At 59.1% G+C, this 23,215-nt stretch overlaps 1 protein-coding gene across 1 annotated transcript; it reads left to right on the top strand.

Annotated features, from left to right (window-relative positions):
• Positions 1–718: 718 nt before the first annotated feature.
• ARHGDIG (Rho GDP dissociation inhibitor gamma) lies at positions 719–22,528 on the top strand. The gene is made up of 6 exons (XM_074965635.1): positions 719–895; positions 11,198–11,377; positions 19,843–19,926; positions 20,235–20,311; positions 20,858–20,921; positions 21,195–22,528. Exons 1-6 carry the CDS (start codon positions 823–825, stop codon positions 21,392–21,394), a joined length of 678 nt encoding a protein of 225 aa, XP_074821736.1. The 5' UTR covers positions 719–822; the 3' UTR covers positions 21,395–22,528.
• The last annotated feature ends 687 nt before the right edge of the window (positions 22,529–23,215 follow it).

Genomic DNA, 23,215 nt, shown 5'->3' with positions numbered 1-23,215 from the left:
GTTCTCCGACTGGTTTTTGAATGTTATAATTCTTGACGTCTGATTTGTGTCCATTGATTCTTTTACCTAGAGACACTGATGGTCATTAACCACTGGAGAATCTACCACCACCAGGCTCCATCACTGACCATTTTAAAAACACTATTGGATGCTTTTCTAAGAGTCCTGCTCCAGGAAGATTCCGGGGCAGGTCTCTGGCCTGTGTCAGACAGGGGTCAGACCACATGGTCACAATGGTCCCCTGTCCCCCTAGACTCTCCAGCTAATCTGGTGATCGGGGCGCTCACCTGGGAAGGGGGTGCCAGCCCCTGCACCAAGCCAGGCAGAGCTGAGAACTGAACCCATCTCCCCCTGCCCACCAGGCGATTGGCGGCACAGCCGGGGCGCGGGCAGCCCGACCCAGTGGCCAGAGCCAGCGCCGCAGTCACAGGGGAGGAGACCAGCTAGAGGGTGCCCTCCCGGCCGGCTGGCAGCCCCTGCCCCGGGCTGCAGCTGGGCACAGCCCCCGCCATCCCCGGGGAGGGGCCGCCAGGCCGCAGGGGAGCGGGTGTGCGCGGCGAGCTCGCGATGAGCTCATCGCGGTCTGGTGGCTGCTGAGGGCTGGGGCTGGGGCTGGCGCGGCGCGGGGGGGAGGCGGCCGCACGTCTCCGGCCGGCGCGGCGCGGCACGGCACGGCACGGCGCGGCTCGCACTCCGGCTGCGCGCGGCTCGCCCACCGGCCGCTCCCCCGCAGCAGGCTCGGGCTGGCGGCCTGGGGCTCGCATGGCCCCGTGACTCTCCCCCCCGCGGCGGCGACCCCCTTCGGCTGGCTCGGGCGGCACCATGCTGGGCTCGGACGCGTGCGAGTTCGGCGGGCAGCTGCTGGAGCTGCTGCGGCTGGCGGTGTGCGCCCGAGGTGAGCGGGCCGGGCCGGGCCGGGCGGCTCCTCCGCGGGGGCAGCGCTGTGGGGCCGGCACCCCAACGGGCAATGGTGTGGGGCTGCGGGCCCGGGCCGGCACGGTGGGCAGGGACCGCCGGGGTGTGTGTGCAGGTGTGTGTGTAGGGACAGTGGGTGTATGCAAGGGCCAGGCCGCCGGGGTGTGTGTGCATGGGCGGAGGGGGTGTGCACAGGCAGAGGGGTGTGTAGGTGTGTGCAGAGGCCAGGGCCGGGGGTGTGCAGGAGCTGAGGGGTGTGTGTGTGTGGGGGGGGGGTGTAGCACGTGTGAAGTTGTGTGCGGGGGGGGGCGGTATAGGAGCCAGGGCCCGGGTGTGTGTGCATGGGTGGAGGGGGGTGCAGGTGCGTGTGTGCAGGGGCAGGGGGTGTGCACAGGCAGAGGGGAGTGTGGTTGTGTGCAGGGGCCAGGAGCTGGGGTGTGTCTGGTTGTGTGCAGGAGCAGGGGGTGTATGGGGTGTGCAGGAGTCGTGTGTGTGTGTGTGTGTGTGTGTGCGCGCGCGCGTGCGGGGCTGGGGGGTGTGCACACTGTGTGGGTAACTACCTAGCCAGTCGGCTACTCCTAAAGCTGTCCCTGGCCAGTGCCCTGCCCTGAGGCACGAGGGGTTCTCCATGGCCAGCGGCCCCCAGCAGAGCGCCCCTCCCCCCTGTGCCAACTCCCTGCAGCCTGGGCATATGGGCTGAGGGTGGGCAGGGGGTGGCTCAGCTGCAGCCAGGCTGCCTTTGCTCTGCCCAAGGCCTCTCCAGGGCACTGGGGGTTCACTGCCCTCTTGCTCTCACAGTTGTATCGATTTGTCCGGGTTTTCCATTGTCCTTTCAGGATATTGAGTGTGGGCACAGAGGGGCATGCCTGGCAGGGCTGGAGCAAGTGCTGGGTGAGCCTTTGTTGTGCTGGGAGAAGCAGATGGGAGGTGGCAGGGAGAGGAAGGGGCCAGTGTCCACGGTGAGCACCGGGACCTTCCCCATGTGTGTGAGCTGGTGGGGGATTTGCTGCCGAGGAGGGGTCCTCATGGGTTGAGCCCTTGAGGTAGGGGCTGATGGGTCGCTGCCAGCTGGCCCATTTGCTGTCCCTGGTGTGGCTTCAGCCTCCAGCAGAACAAAAGTCCCCCGTGTTCTGCTGGGAGGAAGGTTTTGCAGGCTCAGATGGGTGCTGCTCAGTGCTGATGGTGGAGGGCTGGCAGGGCCCCCCGGGGGCGCGTGGGCTGGGACCTGAGTTCAGCTCCACCACTGTCAATCCAGAGAGACAAGCCAGGCTCCACAGAGCTGGGCGTGACTGCTGCAGCCGGCAGGGCCATTGCAAACCCTCTGGAGCAAGGCTGGCTCGCTGACCCGCAGCACCTGCTCCAGCTCGGACCACTGGGAGCAGAGAGCCAGGACTCCTGTCCCAGCCACTCTCTCAGCACAGCCTTGGCTTGTTCCCTGCTCCAGGGCTCGGGTTGGGAGCAGCTTCCCCTGCTCCTGCCCCAGAGGCCTGTGATGACACCTCCCTCCCATGAGAAGCCTGGCTTGGGGTGGGGAGCAGGGCCCTGTGTGGAAGGGGGGGCCACCAGGCACAGAGCTGTCTCTGAGCAGGACTATCCCAGCTTCCCTCAGTCTGTCCCTGGGACCACCCCCTGCGGTCCCCTCAGTGGAGCCAGGTGATCTCTGCCTTGGGAGCACTCCACAGGTGCCACTGTGACCATAATCTCAGAGAGGTAGCCTGGGGGAAACATCCCCCCCCCATATCTATAACCCCTCCTCCAGGTTCCAACCAGGCCCCCCCCTCTGGGCCCCCCCCCTCAGGGATTTGGGACATCACAACCATTTCCATGGCAACAGGCTGTGATGTCACAAGACCAGTGTTATGACTTCAGTGAGGAAGTGGGGGTCGGCAGGCGAAACTCAGGGAGCAGGGAGGGAGAAACTGGTCTGAGCAAGGAACAGGGCGTGGGGCACCAGGGGTTCAGAGGATCCCCCCCATCTCCCAGCCATGGGCTGCTCCCTTCTGGGAGAGCCCCCTGGCAGGGAGCTAGTTGAGGGCAGAGGAGGCAGCTGCTGGCAAACTCCCTCTCCATGCCTGGGGTGGGGCTGTGCTGGGCTGCTCTCTGCCTGGGGTCTCTGAGCCTGGCGTGTGCCCTGTACTGGAGTCTGGGTGCTGACTGCTTTATAAGGGGGGCAGGACCCGCTCCAGGGCACTGGGGGCTGCATCCTGTGCCCTGGTGCTGAGCAGCACCCCCAGCAAGGGGCACTTGTTCACGACGGCGCTGTTTGCTGTGGCCCCTCTATCCCAGTGAGCACGTCTGAGGGCATGGGGGCCTGCTGGCCTGGAGGGCAGCAGGGGCTTTCCCAGGAGCTTGTACCTTACAGCTGTCACAAACCAGGCCCTGCTTCTGCTGGAGCACTCTCAGGTGTAGACGGGAATTGGGGTGGGGGAGGGTGCACGTGTGGAGCCCTCGCTCTCCCTCTCAGCTGCCTGTCGGGTGTTGGTTTGGCGGAGGAGCTTACCTAGGCTGTGGGAAGGAGCTCCAGCCTTGGTGTGGTGCTTTGTGTGGGGAGGTGGGGTTCGTCCTAGCTCCCAGCCTCGCCCACTGATGTCCAGTGTCAAATCCCACAGAGACCTAACGTGTGCTTCATGAAAGAGGCGTGAGCCACAGCGGGCAGTCGTTAGGGCACTGGCTCTGTGATGATGCCCACCGCTTGCTCTCCCTTGCCTCAGCCAGGGCTGCTTGCTGACAGCGCCCTTTGCCAGGCAGCCCACCACACGCTGTGCCCCACGTAGGTGCCAGTCCCCCTGCCTTACTCCTGGTGCGTCATTTACACCTGGGCAGAGTGGGTGTGAAATGCCAGCTGGTCAGGCTCAACATTGTCTCTGCCCGGCTGTGCAGTGATCTGTGCTAGGTGCCCAGTGGGGGCAGAGCCCAGGGCTGCTGGCTGCAGAGGGGGCTCTGGTTGTGGGCCCTAGAGGGGTTCCCATGAGGGGTTTCTGCTCCTGCCAGGTGATGCTTAGTTACACTGTTCCAATGAGCTGATCCCCCAGCACATCTGGCTTGCCAGGTCCCCACGGAGTCAGTCTCCCCCAGGGGCCAAGCCCAGCTCCATGTGCTTCTCTCAGCCTGAGTGTGTACCACCCAGTAGCGGCCAGGCCCAAAGCTGCCCTTGTTCCCTGGGAGCCCCAGCCCTGAGCACTGTCAGCTCATTAACAAAAGGCACTTCTGGAGCAGAGCCTGCTCCTGGCCCCTTGGCTCTGGGGAGCCAGCTGGGGTTCTCTCAGGGACCCCACGGCTCTCTTTTCTGCCAGGGCCCAAGGGGCTGGGAAGGACCTAGCCCAAAGTCCCTGGACTCTCCCTGCAAGCCCCGAGGCTGGGCTGAGTCTCTGGTTTAGGGCGGTGAGGGGGTGCCCTTCCCTGCTGCTGGTCAGAGGCTGCTCATAGAAGGGGGCTGGAGCCTGCTGGGAGAGCGGAGGGCACAGCAGCAACCCTCTCCAGGCCCTAGCTGTAGGCCGAGGGAAGAGGCTGGTGAAATGGGTGTTAGTGGAAAGCCAGTGCCCCCACACCCAGCACCCATCACCTGGAGCTGTGCCCAGAATGCCGCTCGCCCGCCTACCCATCCATGACGGGTCTGCCGGGCCTTGGGAAAACTCTGGAGTGTTTGCACCCACAGGCAGCAGGGCTCGTGTGCCAACATTTCCCAGTGTGCGAGTGGGTCCCAGTGGGCGCGCTGGGGCGGGGAGAGGTGTGCCAGTGGGCGCCCTGGGGCGGGGAGAAGTGTGCCAGATTGGGTCATGGTGCGAGGGAAGCAGGTGCCAGCAGCAAACCTGGGGCCGGTTGGCTTCAGCTGCCAGGATCACGTCATGTACTTGCTTCCTGGGCTGCTCTCAACCCTGTTCTCCTGGCTTGGGGGCCTGCATGCTGGGGCGCTTTCCTGGGGCTTGATTCTCCAATGCCTTCACCTTGCCTGCGGGAGCAGCGGCCTGCGTTTCCCTGGAGATGCTCCTGATTTACACCAGGCTGAGTGAGAGGAGCATCCGGGGGGGGGGGGGGGCTGGCTGTGTGTGACATGTACAGCCAGGAACCCCAGGGTTTCTATCGTGAGCTTTCTCCAGCATCCCCCCTCCCAGCGTGGCAGCTGCTTCTCCTGAGGGCTGCTCTCGCCTCCCGTGCAATGGCCAATCCGCAGGTTCCTCAGAGCAGAGGAACTCTCCTGTTCCTTCTGCTCACCAGTGCTGCTAGTCATGGGGAGGGGTCGGGGCATGGCCTGAGAGCCTCGCCCAAGCCCCCGACCCTTCCCACATCCATGGTGGAGCGGGAGCAGACAGCGGCTTTCCCTCTCACGCTCCTCGCAGTAGGAGAGGCCATGGCAGCTGCAAGTAACTGAGCCCTGGGTTTGAGTGGCAAAGTGTGCACAGTGAGCAGCGCCCCGTGTGTTCTCCCCTCCAGTGGTGGGCCCCAGAGCACCCATGCCAGGCCCACGGGTGGGGGCTGGTGCAGTGAATTGAACGATCTGTTAGCCATTTCTGCAGCTGGAGCGTGCGACTTGTCGCCTGGCCCTCGGTCTGTGCCTGCGGCCTCGCAGACGCGCCTGGTGTTGGGGCTCAGGCTGGCGATGGCGGAGAGCCTTGCCCTGCCTGTGGCTGCTTGGAAGCTGCATCTCTGCAGCCCAGAAGCCACCAGCGTCAGCAGCACAAAGGGGCCACTCGTCATTGTGCTCCCAGCCCTGATGTCCCCTCCTGCCCCGTGACCCCCGAGCCCTTCCCCAAGAGGTTAAAGGGGGAACAGAGTCCGGGGCAGTGCGGCTCTGGTGTGACACCACCATGCCCACAGAGTGGCACCTACAGCACGGCAGGTTAGTGACTGTGCAGGTGGGGGACAGAACTCCCGGCTCCCTGCTCTAACCAATAGACACCCTGCCCCAGAAAGGCCCTGGGCCATGTGCTGCAGGCCTGCAGCATGGGCTCTCGTGGCTAGCGGCAGCTCCTGGGAAGGGCTCCGTCTGGCCCCGTGGAGGCAAGCAGAGGCCTTTGCTTCCCACTCGTGCCATGTTGAGAGGGGTTAGAGGGCAAAGCAGCTGTGCGTGATAAATTCCCTCCCAGGACATGGCCACCCAGAGCTCCCCCGGCCTACCTGAGGAAGGATTCCAGCCCACAGCACAGACATGATCTGGAGCAATTCACCTGCCCCGCCCTGGGGCCCAGCTGCTCTCCTCCTCACCCCCAGGGAGGCTCCACAGAGCTCCCTTCAGGTACAGTTACCAAGCAACCACCCACCTGGCTGCAAGAGCAGCCTGCAGGTGCTGCACTATTAACTCTGTGGCTGCCTGACTGCATCTTACCAGAGCAGGAGGGAGGGGCCTCCCTCTGACTGAGACACCAGGTCACAGCAGCTGTGAGGGTACGGGGTGGGGGTGTGTACTGGGACTTGCAGGGTGCTGGGCGGCGAGCAGCAGTGGTGTTTGGGCTCAGACTTCAATCCAGAGATTTTGTCCCCCCACCCCCACGTTCTGAGTCCTAGCAGCACCCCAGCCTCCTGGCAGAGCCCTTAGACCAGAGGCTGCAGCAATGGGCCCTACCCAGCCAGGCTAGCAGCTTTCCTATGTCACTGGGGAAGAGGGGGTTGGGCAGACCGTAGCCCAGCTATCCATGCAGGCGGGTCTGAGATGGTAGGGGAGGGAGGAGCTGCCTGTGAGATGGGCTCATTTGGAAACCAGGCTCACCCTTTGTCATAAGGAACTAAATCGGCAGCGCTCGGGCACCCCACAGCAGGGGTCCTCCCACTCTCCCACCATGCTCTAGCCCCAACTCCACCAACTTCCAGCCCAGGAGCACTCAGTGCAGTTGTAGCCGGTCGGTCCCAGGATACTAGAGAGACAAGGGGGGTGAGGAGACCCAGAGCTCTGTGGAAGCCTGACAGTTTCCCTCTCACCAGCAGAAGTTGGTCCAGTAAAAGGTATTCCCTCTCCCACCTCGTCTCTCCATGAGTAGGCAGGCTCAAGTTTGTCTTGGGCACAGCACTGCCTCCAGCTCTGCCTCCGACACTTCCCTAAGTAAATGCAGCTTGTCCAAGCTGCTGGCCTAAGGCTAAAGCCAGCTGGAGTTCCCAGGTCCCCCCAAGGCACTGGTAATCCTCCCATTCTCCCAGACCTGCTGGTGCAATGGGCTCCTACTCCTGGCTGAAATAAGTAGAAGGGATTTTGTGCTTTCTGCTGTGTGCTACTAAATCCAAGTCCAGGCAGGCTCCCTGTCACTGATGTGTGTATCTGCATGAGCCCCTCTTTGTCCTCGGAAGTCGGGTAAAGAGGGGAGCAGCATTTGCTCTTCATCTGTTCAGGTCCTTCCCCACAGGGCTGGTGTCCCAGGCATGGCTGCAGGCAGTGTCTGACTGGGTATGACTAGTGAGCTAGCGCAGTCACCAATCCAGTAGGAAATTAAACGGTCAGGGTCTAGCAGGCCATGTGACCGGCACCATGACATATACAGGAGCGAAGCCTCTGGAGGAAAATTCTGAGCCAATTTCACTTTCCTTTCCAAGCGGCTGTACAATGTAGGCATCTCCCATACATCTGTCCCAGGTTTTTCTCCTTTAACAACGTACATGCTCCCATCTCTTAGCATGGAGTGGCTGTTGAGTGGCACTAGGTACCTGCTTCGCTTATGGGAAATTTGGGGGGGGGGAAACAAACAAAAACCAGATTCTAATTAGTGCAATTAATTCAGGTTTTACACGCTTTCTGTGTCTGCCAAAAGCTGTTAATTGATGCGGATTGAAGACTCAGATTTTCGATTGCACAGACGCCTGGAAATACAGTGTTCAGGTTCTCCTGGCAACCTTAAGTGTCTGTGTGTGTGAACGAGAACTACGAAGGGTGGGAAGGTCAGTTGAGCAGCTCACAGCTTGTTGATGAAATGTCTTGAGTCTGTAAAATCAGACAGATGCGCAGGGCTAGGGCTGTCTTGTCACAGCTGGCAGAGCTTAAATTAAAGCCGACCTGCAAAGGCAATGTGTCAAATGCAGTGCTTTGTGCTTGGTAAGCGTGGGTGGGCTGGGTGGGAACTGTGATGTCTTGAACTGTTCACTTCCCTGCTTCCAAGCAGATGGGTTGTTGATGAAGGGATTGGTCAGTACGTTGTCACAGCTCAGCCTTCCTAGTGTTTCTGCTGGAATGGCTCGATGTCGGTTCTATAAGGGCAAAGGCCAAGCCTGGCTGCCCAGCCCTCACTGCACAATTGCACTGGGTGTTTCAGCTGGGAGGGGACCCCCACACACTTCACCCTGGGATTCTTCTACAAATCACTGGCGAGGAAGCGTGCAGCAAATGGGGCACATTGAGGAGAGCACTGGCTCTGCAAACTGACTCTTGAGTTAAGCTCCACTGGTGGAACGGGAACCTCATGGGGCCGGTCAAAGCTGACCAGCGCAGCTGGAGTTGTGTAGGCGGGACACTTGCAGCAAATCACTCCCCTGTGCCGTGTAGTCTGGGGACTATTTGCAGAACTTGCTGAGTACCTGGAAAGAGAGGATCAATTCAAGGAAGTGCTAAACTCCTCTCGGATGATTCAGGAACACAGGAGACTAGATCTGTTTGTACAGCACCTTGCACAGTGGGCTCCTGGTTCATGACTGGTGCCATAATGCATCTAATAGTTAAAGTGCAGCACCTTGCACAGTGGGCTCCTGGATGCTGCCATAATACATGTAATAAATAATGCACAGCGCCTAGCACAGTAGGCTCCTGGTCCATGGCTGGACAGTATGGTAATACAAATAATAGATCAGGGCAGACTGTCAAACCTGGCGCTTGGGCGCTGCTTGCTGCAAACTGGCCTCACTGGTGTTCCTGGCTCTGGGTCACACAGCGTCAGGTTGGAGCCAGTTCCCTAGCTACCTTCCCGTTGCTGTACCATTCCGAAGAGGAGACTGAATGTTTGCTATTTAAACAGGGTGGCAAATGTGTAGCGTGGGCACCCGGGGCTGCTGGTCTCTCAAACAAGCCTGCTCCAGAGTGCCTGGGCTGGGTGCCTGTCCTGCTGAGAAGTACCCCTGGGCCCCCCAGTGCAAGGCACAGCACCCCTGAGATGCTAACTAGCCTGTGAGTGCTCCCTGCTGGGCTGGGGGAGGGTGACTCCTCCCCGCTTCTGAGCCTTAGCTAGGCTTCACAGCAGCATGGATGGCTAGATCCCCTTGGAGTGCCACGCCAGATCCTGATGCAGCAGCCTGAATCCTGCCTGGCTCTGGGGCTGGGGTGGCACCGGAGGTGCGGCGGTCTCACAGTGTGATAGACCGAGGCACCGACTCTTTACGAGGCTGGGAGTGGGTGACACTAGGCAGTCCTCTGTGGCTCTCCAGGTTCTGGGCGCTCAGATCCCCTCCAGCTGGAGTCTCTCAGGACTCTTCCCGTCCCTCATGCTGGGGCTCTGCGGTCCCTGTCAGCCCCCTCACACTGCAGTGACCCTGTGCTGCCACCTGAGGCCACAGAGCAGCCTGGGTGTCACTGGAGGCATCGCTTACCCTGCAGACCCCCTTGCTGGTGGTGCTGAGTTGGCAAGAGCCTGACGTGATGCGGAGCCCGGGGGCGGCAGGGGCCAGCAGCTGGAGAGAGACTTTACCTGTAGGCTGACAAACTGGCTGCAGGGCTGAGCTATGGGGAGTGTGGCCCCTTCCCATCACTTTTGGGGAGAGCAGCCACGTGGGCACTCAGGGCGCTGTCTCCCATGCACACCAGGCCCTTGGACGTGGGACTGGGGTGAGGAAATGCCTTCACCCCCATCTGCAGTGTCTAGATCCTAGCTCATGGCCCAGCTCGGGCCCCTCCCAAGGGGGATTGCAGCATGCTCTTGGGGCGTCACTAGGAACTGCACGTGGTCCTTCCCAGGGTCTGGTCAGTGACTAGCCTGGCTCTCTTCTATTCGGCACTGGTGAGGCCACACCTGGAATATTGTGTCCAGTTTTGGTCCCCCCACTACAGAAGGGATGTGGACAAATTGGAGAGAGTCCAGTGGAGAGCAGCAAAAATGATTAGGGGGTTGGGGCACATGACTTACGAGGAGAGGCTGAGGGAACTGGGGTTATCTAGTCTGCAGAAGAGAAGAATGAGGGGGGATTTGATAGCAGCCTACAGCTACCTGAAGGGGGGTTCCAAAGAGGATGGAGCTAGGCTGTTCTCAGAGGTGGCAGATGACAGAACAAGGAGCAATGGTCTCAAGTTGCGGTGGGGGAGCTCTAGGTTGGATATTAGGAAACACTATTTCACTAGGAGGGTGGTGAAGCACTGGAATGGGTTACCTAGGGAGGTGGTGGAATCACCATCCTTAGAGGTTTTTAAGGCCCAGCTTGACAAAGCCCTGGCTGGGATGATTTAGTTGGGATTGGTCCTGGTTTGAGCAGGGGGTTGGACTAGATGACCTCCTGAGGTCTCTTCCAACCCTGATATTCTATGATTCTAGGCCTGTGTGGTTCTTCCTGTGGGACCATCTCTGCTCTGCTCTGTCCTGGCAGCTGAGGCTGGTGGCTGCATTTTATCCCTTGGTCTGAGGGATGTGCTTTGTCTGGGGCATGTGGGACTGTTGGGGTGGGTCTGGCCCCCTGCTAGGTGGCCACGCAGGATGGGGGGGCCCTGCACCCCGCTCGGTGGCCATGGGGGAAGGTGTGTATGGCCACGCCCTGCTTGGCGGCCCTGCTGTGATTAGGCAGGGTGCTGATGGGCTGATCAGCTGCTGGTGCAGCCAAAAGCAAACAAATGAACTCGGGACTCATCTCTGGCTGCCCTGCCCGACACTTCCATGAACTGCGGGTGAGGCCAGCGCTTGCAAGGGAGGGTGGAGAATGGCTCTGCAGCTGCAATACACAGACCTGCCGGTGGCTACAATGCATGGGGGGTGGCTGGGGCTGAGGCGGGGCGGTACAGAGTGGAGCTCCAAGGACTAGGCTGTCCCCTCCACCCAGGCTGCTCTTGGAGTGATGACTTTGTTCCTGTGGGACAGGGTGTGAGCAGAAAATTGCCGTGGGGGAGGGGCAAACCTGGCCCCTTGCTTCCTCTAGACTCCTGTCCCATCCCACCCCACGCCCCCTCCGTTCTCCCTGGCACCGCCACTCCCCACCCCTGTTCTCCCTGGCACCGTTCCTCTCTCCAGCAGGCTTCAGGTGCCCTGGGGAGGGTACCTTTCCCACCCCCCAGCTAACACCAGTGTGTCCAGCCCCAGGGATGGGCACCTGGTTGGTGGGTGACCGGCCATGGGGCTCTCCCGTAGGAGGCTGTGGGTCCCTCCTTGCTCTGACTGGCTTCTCCTCCCCTCAGATATCATGGCAGACAAGGACGGTGTGACGCCTCCCCTGGAGGAGGAGATGGATGACGTGGACTTGGCGTACAGGGCCCCGGAGAAGAAGACCCTCCAGGAGATCCAGCAGCTGGACAAGGACGATGAGAGCTTGAACAAATACAAGCGGGTGCTGCTGGGGCCCATCCCAGTGGGTGTCGGTAAGGCCCCAGCCCAGTCTGTGGGAGAATGGGAGGGGATTTCTTGGTGGGGGAGGGGGTCTCTGTTTAATCCTCACCCGGGGGCAGTACCAATGGAGGAGGAGACATGTGGAAAGTTCCTTACCTGGCTCCTTTCAGCTCCAAACTTGGAAGAGCAGCTGAGTCCCGTGGGCAAGGTTGTGCTGCGGGGGACGCGGAAAGTCTCCTCTGGGTCTGGTGTCTGTCCCCGGTGGGGAGTTGCCATGTGGCACGCAGAGCTGTGAGGTGTGCCCATGTGGGCATGGAGGGCAGGTATGTCACTGCACCTCCCTCTGTCAGGGTGCTGCCTCAGACCGTTCCTCCCCGAGGGGCCGGTCTGTGCCCCTAGCCTTATGAAGGAGATGCTGGTAGCTTTCCACCACCTCTGAATTGTAACAGCTGTCCAGTGTCAGATCTGCACTGCAGTCTACTTGGTTACATTATCGCCATGTTAGTTTCCATAGTAACAGTTATGGAGCGACCTTGTACCTTTCATTTGTAGGTGACCAAGATGGAGACACCCTCCTGCTGGGAGTCCCTAAAGCAGGGTGGGCAAACTACAGCCCGGATCCGGCCCACCAGCCATTCTAATTGGGCTCTTGAGCGCCCTCTGGGGAGCGGGGTCTGGGGCTTGCCTCACTCCGGCACTCCAGCCAGGGAGCAGGATCGGGAGCCGCTTCATGCGGCTCCTGGAAGCGGTGGCATGGCACCGCTCCGGCTCCTATGCGTAGGGGCAGCCAGGAGGCTTCGCTCTTCATGCTGCACCTTCCCAGCACCGCTCCTGCAGCTCCCATTGGCCAGGAACCGCAGCCAATGGGAGCTGCAGGGGCGGTACCTGCAGATGGGGCAGCGTGTAGAGCCACCTGGCCGCACCTCCGAATAGGAGCCAGAGAAGGGACATGCCACTGCTTCCGGGAGCCACTTGAGTTAAGCGCTGCCTGGATCCTGCACCCCGAGCCTCCCCTGACACCCCAACCACCTGCCCCAGCCTTGATTGCCCTCCGAACTCCTCGGTCCCAGCCCAGAGCACCCTCCTCCACCCCAAACTCCTCATCCCCAGCCCCACCCCAGAGCCTGCATCCCCAGCCGGAGCCGTCACCCCCCTCCCACCCCAGCCCAGCAACCTCTCCAGCACCCTGAACTCCCAATTTCTGGCCCCACCCCAGAGCCTGCACCCCCAACCAGAGCCCTCACCCCCTTCTGCACCCCAGTCCCAATTTCGTGAGCATTCATGGCCCGCCATACAATTTCTATTCCCAGATGTGGCCCTCAGGCCAAAAAGTTTGCTCACACCTACCCTAAGGCTTAGACCCACACACAGTGCCCTGAGTGGGGACTGCAGTGCGGTGCTGCATTGTCACCACTGTACGGGGGCTTGGCTGTCCTGCCACATTCCCAGGCTGCTGGCTATTCCCCACCCCCTGCTTCCTGTGCCCTAGTTTGGCAGTTGACATCAGCTCCTCTCCTGTGGCATGAGGGTAAGTGGGGAGCTCGATTCGCTGAGTTAGCCAGCCGGGAGTCCTGTGCGTCTGAACGCTGCCGAGGATGTAGCATTTTTCTGTTTGCATGGGGCGGCTTTCTCACCTCTGAGTGACGGGCCCTGGTCTGCGCCGCTGCATGGCCCGAGTGGTGACACAGCCAGGCGTCCCCTGTAGTTGCAGGCAATGACGCAGACTGGGAAGAGCGCGAATAAACGCCCTGGTGATGGGCAGCGAGCAGCTGTGCACCACTGACCTCCTCAGTAGCCCCACAGGGAGTTGGCTGCATGCTGCTCTGCACCGGCAGAGCATGGACGCTAGTGGCAGAGAAGCGCCGTTAGATCCCAACTGTTCGATTGTTCCTGACAGCATTTTCTCCAGGCCTTCGTCCAGTCTAGTCTTAACTGTCCCAGGCCCTGGGAGTGCCACCTGGTCTCTTGGGAGAACCCTTTGTTCTGAGATGAGCGTTGCGTGTGTCTGGGCCCACCTGGGGGAGGCATTTGTTTCCAAGCAGAATACCTGGCGTGTTTAGACTCTCCTATGCGCGCACACATCAATCCCCAATTTCCCTGCCAACCCTGGCCACCTCACACCTAATAAAGGGCTCCATTTGGGTACACTTTGATGGAAAATTCTCCAGTCATTGACTGGAACGTGGGAGTCACTTGTGATGGTACAGAGCTGGCGCAGGGTGATGCTCCTGCACTGTATGATGCTCCAACAGGAGCAGCTATAATGCAAGCTGAAGCAGAGCTAAAATGTTGCACAGACGTGGCTGTAACTCAGTTAAGCTCTCCCCTGTTCCAGCCCAGCAGCCGCTCCAGGGCAGTAGTGGTTGGAAAGCAGGGCAGTGTGGGACAGCGTTTCTCTGTTGAGTCTTAGCTTCCACTGAGGGTTGAACTGATTTCCGAGCTGAGTGGCCTGGAGGTGTGCTGGGCCTTGGATAATGTTTTGCAGAGCTGCTGCCTCAGTCTGTGACTGAGTGATTCTCCAGCGGGGCATCAGCAACGTGTAGTGTTTGGCAGAACCCAGAATGCCTCGTGCGACGTGCGTGTTCCAGATCTCCCTTTGCACCTCGCTCTGTGCCCTGCGTCACACTGGCCCCCGGTGCTCACAGGGCACACGTTTGCAGGCTGTTCCCATTTTCCCCTTAGCTGCTGCTTAGCCAAGTGAAGAACTTGATTCTTTGGTCGTCTAAGCCAGTCAGTCTGGCTCTCTCCGCAGTATGTTTCTCTTCAAAGAAAAGTTAATTTGCTAAATTCTCCATTTTGTTTTATTAAAGGAACAACTGGATTTGTGGCCATTCTTTTGTCTATAATGGCCACGCTTGGACTCCTTCACGATCAAACGCTTGTACCTTAAAACAGGAGATTCTTGATAGATCTGTCTGAAGATCTCCTTGGAAGACTCAGGGATGGGAAGTGGGAGATGAGCTGGTGGTGCTGACAAATTAATGAAGAGCACCCAATAAATACCAGAGGAGATAGCGTTACAGAGGGTGTCGCCCAAAAGAAATTGTTACTAAAGTTTTGACGGGTCTGATGGAAATCTCATTTGCTCTCAGTTCTGTTCCATTTCCATGGCACCTGTGGTGCTGCTGGCAGACTGGACTCCGTGGGGAAAAATGGGTATTTTTACCATATGTTAGTCGGGATGTGTTGTACGCCTAGTGTAGTCTAGGGAAGTTGTAGTTACCTTCACCAGCTAACATGTGTTATGTCCTGGAGAAACCTAGGGTTCAGCTTGCCCAGTCTACGCTAGGCCTGTAATACAAGTGTTAGGGCACCTTTTGTGTAGTGAAGGCGAGGCTGTGGTCTTCAGGAAAAACAGGGTAGACAAGGCCTGAATTTATAATGTAAAAGCCAATGAGGAGAGAGTCCTTCCCAGCCAGGCCTTCTCTGTTTGTCAGAGAAGCAGGAAAGGCCAGATGCCCAGTTTCTCTGAATTCACCCAAGTTAGGCCATTCCCCTGTGAAGCCTTCCCCAGCTACTCTAGCTGGCCAGCACTCGCTGTGGGAGAGCAGCAGCAATCCAAAACACTCCAGCCATTGCAATGGGGCAGTTCCTGTAGGAGCCAGCCTCCATGTCCTGACCCTTACCCTGAGTGTTGCACTAGCCGTGCTGTGTCTGGAGTTCACATCTTCTCCTGAGGCCCTTCACCCGCCTTTGGCCCCCTCTGCCTTTATAGCAGCAACAAAGACCAGAGCTGAGTGTGGCTGGGCGCTGTTGGCAAAGGCCGCTTGGCAAGAGAAGTGGCAGCCCCTGTGGTCACACATGCTCAGTCTGTCTTGGAGCCAGCACCCAGGCCTGGAGCTGCTGAATTACAGCATTAGGGGAGGGCAGAGCAGCTGGCGAGCAGCGCTGCTAGGTGGGACTCCAGGCTGAGTCATCAGTGCAGGGAGGGCCAGGCTTCTAATCACAAGGGATAAACAGCAGTTCACAGATGTGCTTTAAATAACACAAAGGAGGTGAGGGCCAAAGCAGCCAGGAGCCTGGTTAGCTCCAGCTCCTCTTGGCTGGGCTAGGGGGAGATTGGAGAAGTGAACCCCCCAGTGCAGTGTCAACACTGGGAAATAGGGGCTGACAGGGCGGCACTCCCAGCTCACGGTGGCTGCATTTGCCCCCTGGCTCTGGAGGCAACAGTGGGCACCGGAGTGTCTCCCTCTACTGTGTACTGGGCTCGTTGGAATGTGCTGGATCCAGCCAGGGATCATCCCCTAAAGATCAGGGCTCCTTCTGCCTGCTCCACAGGGCAACCCACAGCCCCTGAGTTTAGTGCTGTGCTGGGGGGGGGGGGGGGGGAAGGGCAGGGGGCGGAGGGTGCTCCTGGGCCCCCACTAGGCCAGGAAGGGGATGTCTGCAATTCTAAGGACTCATCTGCTTGAGTAGGGAGCTGGCACTGCTGCTGTTGTGAGGGTCTTCTCACTGCCTCCAGGCCCCGTGGTGGGGATAGGAAGGGCCTGGGGCACACAGGAGCTGCCCAGTTCCCTTGTTACAACAGTCAGCTGGTAAGAATGAGAATTAACAGGCGGGGTCAGCCATACCTCGGCACAGATTTATTCTGTCTGTACAGCGCCTTGCACAGGGGACCCTGATCCTGACTGCAGCCCCACAGCACTGCCGCGTTCCCAACCCCAGCTGAATAATAATGGTGGCCATGGCAGAGCCAATCACTGTACAGAAGGTGAGCGATGCCCACTAGAACACCCCTGCCAGCTGCTGCATTTCCCCTTGTTTGGGGCTTCCCTTTGTACCTGCGTGGGCGCCATCAATTATGTGTGGGCACCCACCCTCTTCTGACCTCAACCCCACTGACTCGGAGTCTGATCCTTGGTATGGACCCCAGCCTGGAACCTAACTGAGAACTCCTCAGCTGCTCCCAGCTTCAGGTTTTCCCCTGCTCTGACCCTTAGTCCTGACTGCCTTTGGCAGGATCCTGACACCCGTATCTGTGCCCTGGGCATGATGCAACCTGGCTCTGCCTGCAGCCAGACATCTGGAGATGGCATGCAAATGAGGCAGTGCCCTAATCAGCATATCTGATGGCCAGGCACTTTGTCATTTGCATAATATTCCTTTTGCCATTCCCTCCTGTGCTCTGCACCCCAGTGCCCCCCCTCTGGCTGGATTCTCCAGATTCTCTGTGATGGGTTAACCCCCCCTCCCCCACCGCGGTGCCACCTAATGTACTGGGGTACCACTGAGCTCCCCTGTTCCACCAGCCTGGGCTCCCTTACACAGTCCTGCTGAGCCAGGTCCTCAAGCCTCCTCCAGCACACACACAGGTAGGGACGCACCCAGCTGCAGAGAGAGACAGACACTGAAATCAGCTCTGCATGGGAAGACTCAGCCAGGAAATTGCCCAGCACTCAAGTGCACACCCTCCCGGGGGTGCAAACCCCAACATTATATTGTCTTGCACTGCACAGAGAACTATACAGCGTAAGCTCATGAAATTTGCCTCCTCCGTCAATGTGGAGGAAGATATGCACAGGTTTTTGCCCCCTTCCCCTCCCCCGTTTATGAATTCCACAAACTGGTTTTAGAGAAAACACAAACAAGTTTATTAACTACAAAAGATAGATTTTAAGTGATTATAAGGGGTTAGCAAATGGATCAATGCGGATTACCCAGCAAATAAAACAAAAACCACAATGTAAGCTTAATACACTAAAGAAACTGGTTACAAGTAGTAATTTCTCATCCTGAATGTTCTTTTAGGCATTTCTTTCACAGGCCAGACACCTTTTCCAGCCTGGGCTCAGCTTCCCCCCTGGCCCCCTTTGTCTTTGTTTTTTTTATATGTTTCCAGCAGTCATCCTGGGTGGGGATTCAGTAAAGAATGAGCCCTGGTTAAGTCACTCCCGGGCCTTACATAGGCTTTACATAGGGTGGCAACCCTTTGTTTTCCAGTGTGGTTCCCCACCCACCGACCCAGTGGAAAAATACTGATATTCTATCATCCGGTACCAAGTGATGTGATCACATGACCTTGCAGTGCCAATGCAGCCATGAGTCAGAGGCATTTGTAGCATCCCAGGAAAGCTTCTCAGGAAGGTGGGAGATTAGCATCTTCAAAGACCTATTGTTCTTCCTAGTGGCCCATCCAGACTGATTGCATTCTGTCTGGTGGGCATTCCCCAGGTGTAAACTCCTTGTAATTGTTACATAGTCAATATTCCTAACTTCAGATACAGAAATAGTACATGCATACAAATAGGATAATCATATTCAGTAAATCAACCTTTCCAGTGATATCTCACATGACCCATCTTGCATAAAATACATTTTAGATATGCTATAATCATATTTTAACAATATTTCTATGAAGACTATGGGGTGTAGCATCAGTCTCCCTGACTTTAGTGACATTGCCTAGGCCCTAGACCATGATGGCCAGCCTGGCTTGCACAGCACTGCTGTATCCATTGCACAGCCCAGTGCTCCACACACCTCCATGGCTGGTGGAGGGTTTTGGCCGAAATTCTAGGCAGCATCTCTAGGGTTAGCTCTAGAGTAGTCCTCCAGGGGCTCTGGCTGAGGCAGGGGCTGTGCAGCCTGTATCAGCCCTGGGAGAGGGAGCTGGTGCCCCCGCTGTGGGACGTGCCCTGAGGTGGCCAAGTATCCCATGGCTGAGTGTGACAGGGGCTGGGGCAGTGACTTGGCCACCTGCCTGGCCACGTTGGCCTGCGGTGGTGTGGCATTGGGCACTGCCAGCCCAGCACTGCAGCAGAATGGAGTTCGGTCCGTTTTGACGGAGCACCCCAGGCTGCCAGGCTCGGCGTGTCCTGGGAAGGAGGCTGTCTGGGCCATCGGCAGGAGCTGCTGATGCAGGGCAGGTGCGTATCCAAAGGTGCATGTTGTCGGGGGGCGGGCTAGGGCCTGGGCAACGAGCACACCATGCCTGGGCACGAGGGCCTGCTCTCAGGAGCCCCTGCTGCAACAGGCTGGCCACCATGGGAAAGGGGAGGCTGGCTCCCCAAGGAGGGGCCGTTCCCAGTTAATCTCTCACCTTCCCTCCTTCACTACAGGCCTGGCTGAATTCTCCCGGCCCACATTACCATCCTCCTCTCGATTCCATGGTGATGCTAACTGTGCCCCCTCCATGCTGTGCCAGCCTTGGGCTTGCTTTGTGCTCTCTGGGGCGTGGCGCCATGGTAGCCTGACATGTTCTGCCTCGGTTGGTCAGAGAGCCCCCGGGCTGGGAAGGGAGCCCCCACCTTCAGCAGGCTCTGCAGTGCCAGGGCTTCTGTAAGCCAGTTTACAAGATGGTCCTGCGGCTGCATTTCCCCTCCTGGCAGGGTTTGTGCCAGGCTCCGTGGCCTGGCAGGCAGGAAAGGTGTGATACCTCTGGGGTCTCTGTTTCCCCTCCACCTTCCCGCGTGAAAAACAGTTTCAGATTACAAGTAATGGAGGGGGTGGGGCGACAAATTCCGTGAATGAGATGGGGGCTGCAACTGGGAAAGTTTGGCAACTGCTGGTCTAGAGCAGCTTGCCCTGCAGCCAGCTAGGCGCTTGTGGCTCTCCTGTGGCTTAGTAACTCTTCATTCTAATGGAGCCTCCCTATGAATCCATAAGACAACACGGGCCTATCCCTTGGCTAGGCCAGGCTGCGCCGCTGAACAATCCCTTCTCCTAGCAGCCAGCTCTGCACAGCCCCCTCGCTGCAACCCCAGAGACCTGGACAGCCTTGCCCACCACTAGAAAGCTGGCATTTCCTCTGCCCCGCAGTCACAGGGGCTGGGCTACCCCTGAAGCAGCCGTTTAGCTGACGGTCCTCTAACCCTGCCTGTTTGAGGACCACCCCTGCCTGGCACGGGATGGGGCAGACAGCAGCTGCCCTTCTGGTCATGGGCCTGCCGGTCGCGGCTTGCAGTGCGGCCTGCCTGATCAGACACAAGGAGCACTACAGGAGGGTAGCTGTGGTCTCTGAAGTCTGGGAAGGTGCTGGCCGCAGCTTAGTTTGAGCTTTCTGAGCAGAGGCTTGTGGCAGGGCAGCCCTTGTCCTGGGAAGAGGAGGTGGGCTCTAGTTCTTGGGGTTGTTGGCAGTCTTGCCCTCCCCGGGGGCCAAGCTGGGCAAAGGTATAGGGGAATCCAGTGGAAGGTCCCTGGAATAGATGTGTTGGATTCGTGTTGTTCATGACATTCACGATGACTGCTACAGATGGATTTGTTGTATTGGTTTATTCTAGTGATATGAATGATACCAGAGCCATGGGAACTCCCCCATTTGGAATAGGGCAGGGGCCTGGTGAGCTACTGCAGGGCTCGGGGGGCAGGGGGCACAGCGGGCAGCAGCTGCAAGGGAAGCCTAGCCTGGAGTCAGGGAGTGGGACAGCTCTGTCTGCAAGAAGCTGCTAAAGCAAAAGGTTTGGATGGCAGAATAAGCAGTGTTCTCTTGGAAAAGCCAGGGGTGGGGGTCGGGTAACAGCCGTGCCCAGCTACTGACTGCCCCTCCTGCCATCTCTAGATCCCAGCATGGCTAATGTCACCTTGACGAGACTGACTCTGCTGTGTGACCAGGCCCCAGGGCCCATCACCATGGACTTAACAGGTGAGCAGGGCCAGCCCAGCGCACCCCCTGGCTGGGGCAAGGATGGGGGGAAGCAGCATAACAACCCGGCAGCCACTTGCAGGCTAACCCCTGCTCCCTCGGGAGATCCTGCCCTCAGGGGAGTTATGGGGGGAATGGGGAGACAGGCCCCATTCGCCCTCAGTCCATCCCTGCTCCTAGGTGTTGGAATCCCAAGGGGACGCTGTCCTGCTGTCCGTGCCCATGTGTCTGGGGAGGGGTGGGCTCTGGGCCCTGGCGGAAGGGGGCCAGGGACAGGCAGGCTGACGGCTCTCCTCTCGCTGGCGCAGGGGATCTGGAGGTGCTGAAGAGCCAGTCATTTGTGCTGAAGGAAGGGGTGGATTACAGAGTGAAGATCTCGTTCAAGGTGAGCTGATCCTGCAGCAGGCAGTGTGGACCCCGGCTGGGCCTGGTGCATGCAGGTCAGTGAGCGCCGTCTCCTCTGGCAGAATGACCGGTCATGACTGGCACTGCCTGGCACTTGGCCGCTGGCACTCTGTGGAACGTGCCCTGCTGCCTGTGTCCCATGGTGAAGGCAGGTCAGTGCAGCCTGTGATGGTGGGAATTAGGAACTCTAGATGCCTGGTGCAGTGACGCTGCTGGGTACGTGCCACTGCACTGCGGACTGCATACTGCTCTCCTGCATGAGAGCCAGGCTGAGCTGGACACTCGCATGCTGGGTTGGGAAAAGGTGGGGCAGGGCAGCGAATGAGCAGGACCTGAGGGCAGTTAGAGCCTCTGTGTATCAGATGCCTCCCTAGTGAGTGCTCAGGGAGGGTCACTGGCATCTGCCCTGCAGCTCTCCCCAGGCTGCTCTCCATGCAGTCTCCAGAGGGAGGTCTCCTCCGGCAGGCGCAGGGAGCGAGGCGCTGACAGGAGGTGTCCCCCTGACCCTGACCCCTCTGCCCTGCAGGTGAACAAGGAGATTGTCTGTGGCCTGAAATATTTGCATCACACCTACAGGAAAGGCTTGAAAGGTGAGTCTGCACCTCGGCCCGGCTGGTCTCCAGGTCTTGCACGGGGCTCCTTGTGGGGTGGGAGGGGGAACCCAGCTGGTCATGTGGGGCTCGGCAGTGTGATATGGGGTGGGGGTACTCCTGGCGCTGGTCAAGCGCTCTAGTCCCACCCCCGGCCCCAAGTCACCACAGGCATTTGATGCCCCCCCTCACACATTGTTACCACCTAGTGTCTGCTCCAGAGCATTCACCCCTGTTCATGCTGACGGCTCCCCCTTCTCTCTCTCTGCCCAGTGGATAAAGACGTCTACATGATGGGCAGCTATGGGCCCCGCGCTGAGGAGTACGAGTTCCTGACCCCCCTGGACGAGGCCCCCAAGGGTGTGCTGGTGCGGGGTACCTACCACATCAAATCCTTCTTCACTGATGACGACAGAACGGACCATCTCTCCTGGGAGTGGCACCTCTGTATAAAGAAGGACTGGAAGGATTGAAGCCCTCCCCTCCTCCCCACCCTCCCCCATCCAGACTCTAACTTTAACATGAATTAGGGGCAAAGGAGCCTTACTGCAAACACAACGGCTCTTGGGCCGCTTCCCGGGCCTCGCCAAGTCAGGCAGCCGAACAGGGCACCATGCCCCCCCGCTCTAGTGCTTTTCTCCCCTCTGCAGCCGCGTCCCCCACCATAGTACATTACCCCAAGCAGGCGTCTGTGTCAGTCCCTCCCCTGCCTACTCCCTGCTCTGTGCCTGTCCTTACTAGACTCTGCTGCTGCTCAGTGGGCCCCTCTTGGTGCTGAGCCCAGCTCCCCTCAGCGTGGCACAGGGCTCACTGTGTCCCCAGCTGCGGGTATTAGGGCCTCCTGCCACTTTCACAAGGTTCTTCCAGACAGCTGCTCCCAAAGATCATCCCCCCCTCCCCCTTGCCACGGGGAGGTCTCGTGTCTCAGCGTTAGCCTTGCACTGCTGGCAGGGTGCCTTGCATCAGCCTTGTGGTGCCCTGGGGGAGCTCTGTGAGTCTGTGCCATGCTGAGAAGCAGCCGGAGGGTTTACTGGCTTAACCCAGCCCCCCCCCCCCCCCCCCCCCAGTGATGGCTGTGTATGTGAAGTCCCCGTCTGTCTGCCTCTTGACATCCCGGCGGGAGCTCCTGTGCCACCCTCAGCCTGGAGCTCTGTGCTGCCCATTCTGGCCATGCCAGCTTGCCTCACTCCATTCATTGCAAGCTCTCCCCTTGCCACACAACCAACCCCAGCCTCTAACAAAGCCCAGGGCCCTTTGCATTTGATTCACATGAAGGTGGGCTCACCCTTTGGGGATTGGACTCCCAGGGCGGGGTCAGGGTTAGTTTTCATTACTGGGGGGTATTTTGAATACTTACTCTGTCCAGCATTTCCGCCGCTGGCTCTGTAGTGAGTGAATGGGTTGTAGCTCTGGGTGAGGGTGTCCTGGTTGTGTAAGGGGCTGTGACAGCTCACAACCCTGCGCCTGTTGGCCCCATGGCCCGCGCTCTGTGCTGGGCCAGCATGGTCCTGAAGGGTGCCCCGAACGCGGCTGTACTTGCCCTTCCTCACCTGTCCCGCTGATACCCCTGGCTGTGCTCTTAGTCATTACCATTAAACGTAACCGCCCTCTCTTTGACTTACGCCCGTGTACGCCTGTGCTTTGTTCACACACCAGCTGAGTGGATAGGGGCGCTGTTTACAACACAGTACACTGCCTCCCTGCCCCTCGGTTACCAGCAGTGAACAGGGGCACCTGTGCTGATGGTGCCAGGGAGTGCAAGGTTCACAGTCAGTCTATAGAGAAGGGCGCACGCGGCTCTGATCCCTGCCTTTGGGATGCCAAGGATCTGTCCTCAGGGCGAGGTCTGCTGGGGTTTGGTCATGACCTGCTCTTCTGCCCGGCCCCTGGCCAAGTGTGTGTGGGTGCCAGCTGGCCGTGGCTGGCCTCAGCTGCCCCAAGCCACATTCCCAACTCCTGGGACTGGCTCCGCACCTGGGGCCAGGGATTTAAAATAAATGTTGGGCTCTCTCTTGGCCTTCTGCTTTCAAGGGGTCCTTGACTCACATTGGCGGTTGTTTGCTGCACCCAGCAATGCTGGAGCCCCTCCTGGCTGCTCTCCAGGAGCCTGCGGGGTGCTAAGAAAAACACCACCTCGGGTGAGACTGGCAATGTAGGCAGGAGAGCTGGCACTGCCTGGCACAGGCTGCTAGGCCAGTAGGGCGGACACTGCTGCTGTGGGCACTGAAGCCAGCCTGCTGCCCCTGCTCTGGGTGGAGCTCTGCTTTATTGGCCCCCGCCCCTGCGCTACCACA

The sequence above is a fragment of the Natator depressus genome, chromosome 10 (genome assembly GCF_965152275.1).
Source record: "Natator depressus isolate rNatDep1 chromosome 10, rNatDep2.hap1, whole genome shotgun sequence".
NCBI lineage: Eukaryota > Metazoa > Chordata > Testudines > Cheloniidae > Natator > Natator depressus.
Note: the sequence above shows the minus strand (reverse complement) of the source record. Positions and strands in the feature narration are given on the sequence as shown.

What these genes read in the sequence shown, in the direction of transcription:
- ARHGDIG (XM_074965635.1), top strand. Translation starts at nt 823, where the DNA reads ATGCTGGGCTCGGACGCGTGCGAGTTCGGCGGGCAGCTGCTGGAGCTG. An exon ending in GCTGGCGGTGTGCGCCCGAG is followed by an intron (nt 896 to 11,197) that starts GTGAGCGGGCCG and finishes TCCTCCCCTCAG; the next exon opens with ATATCATGGCAGACAAGGAC. An exon ending in CATCACCATGGACTTAACAG is followed by an intron (nt 19,927 to 20,234) that starts GTGAGCAGGGCC and finishes TCGCTGGCGCAG; the next exon opens with GGGATCTGGAGGTGCTGAAG.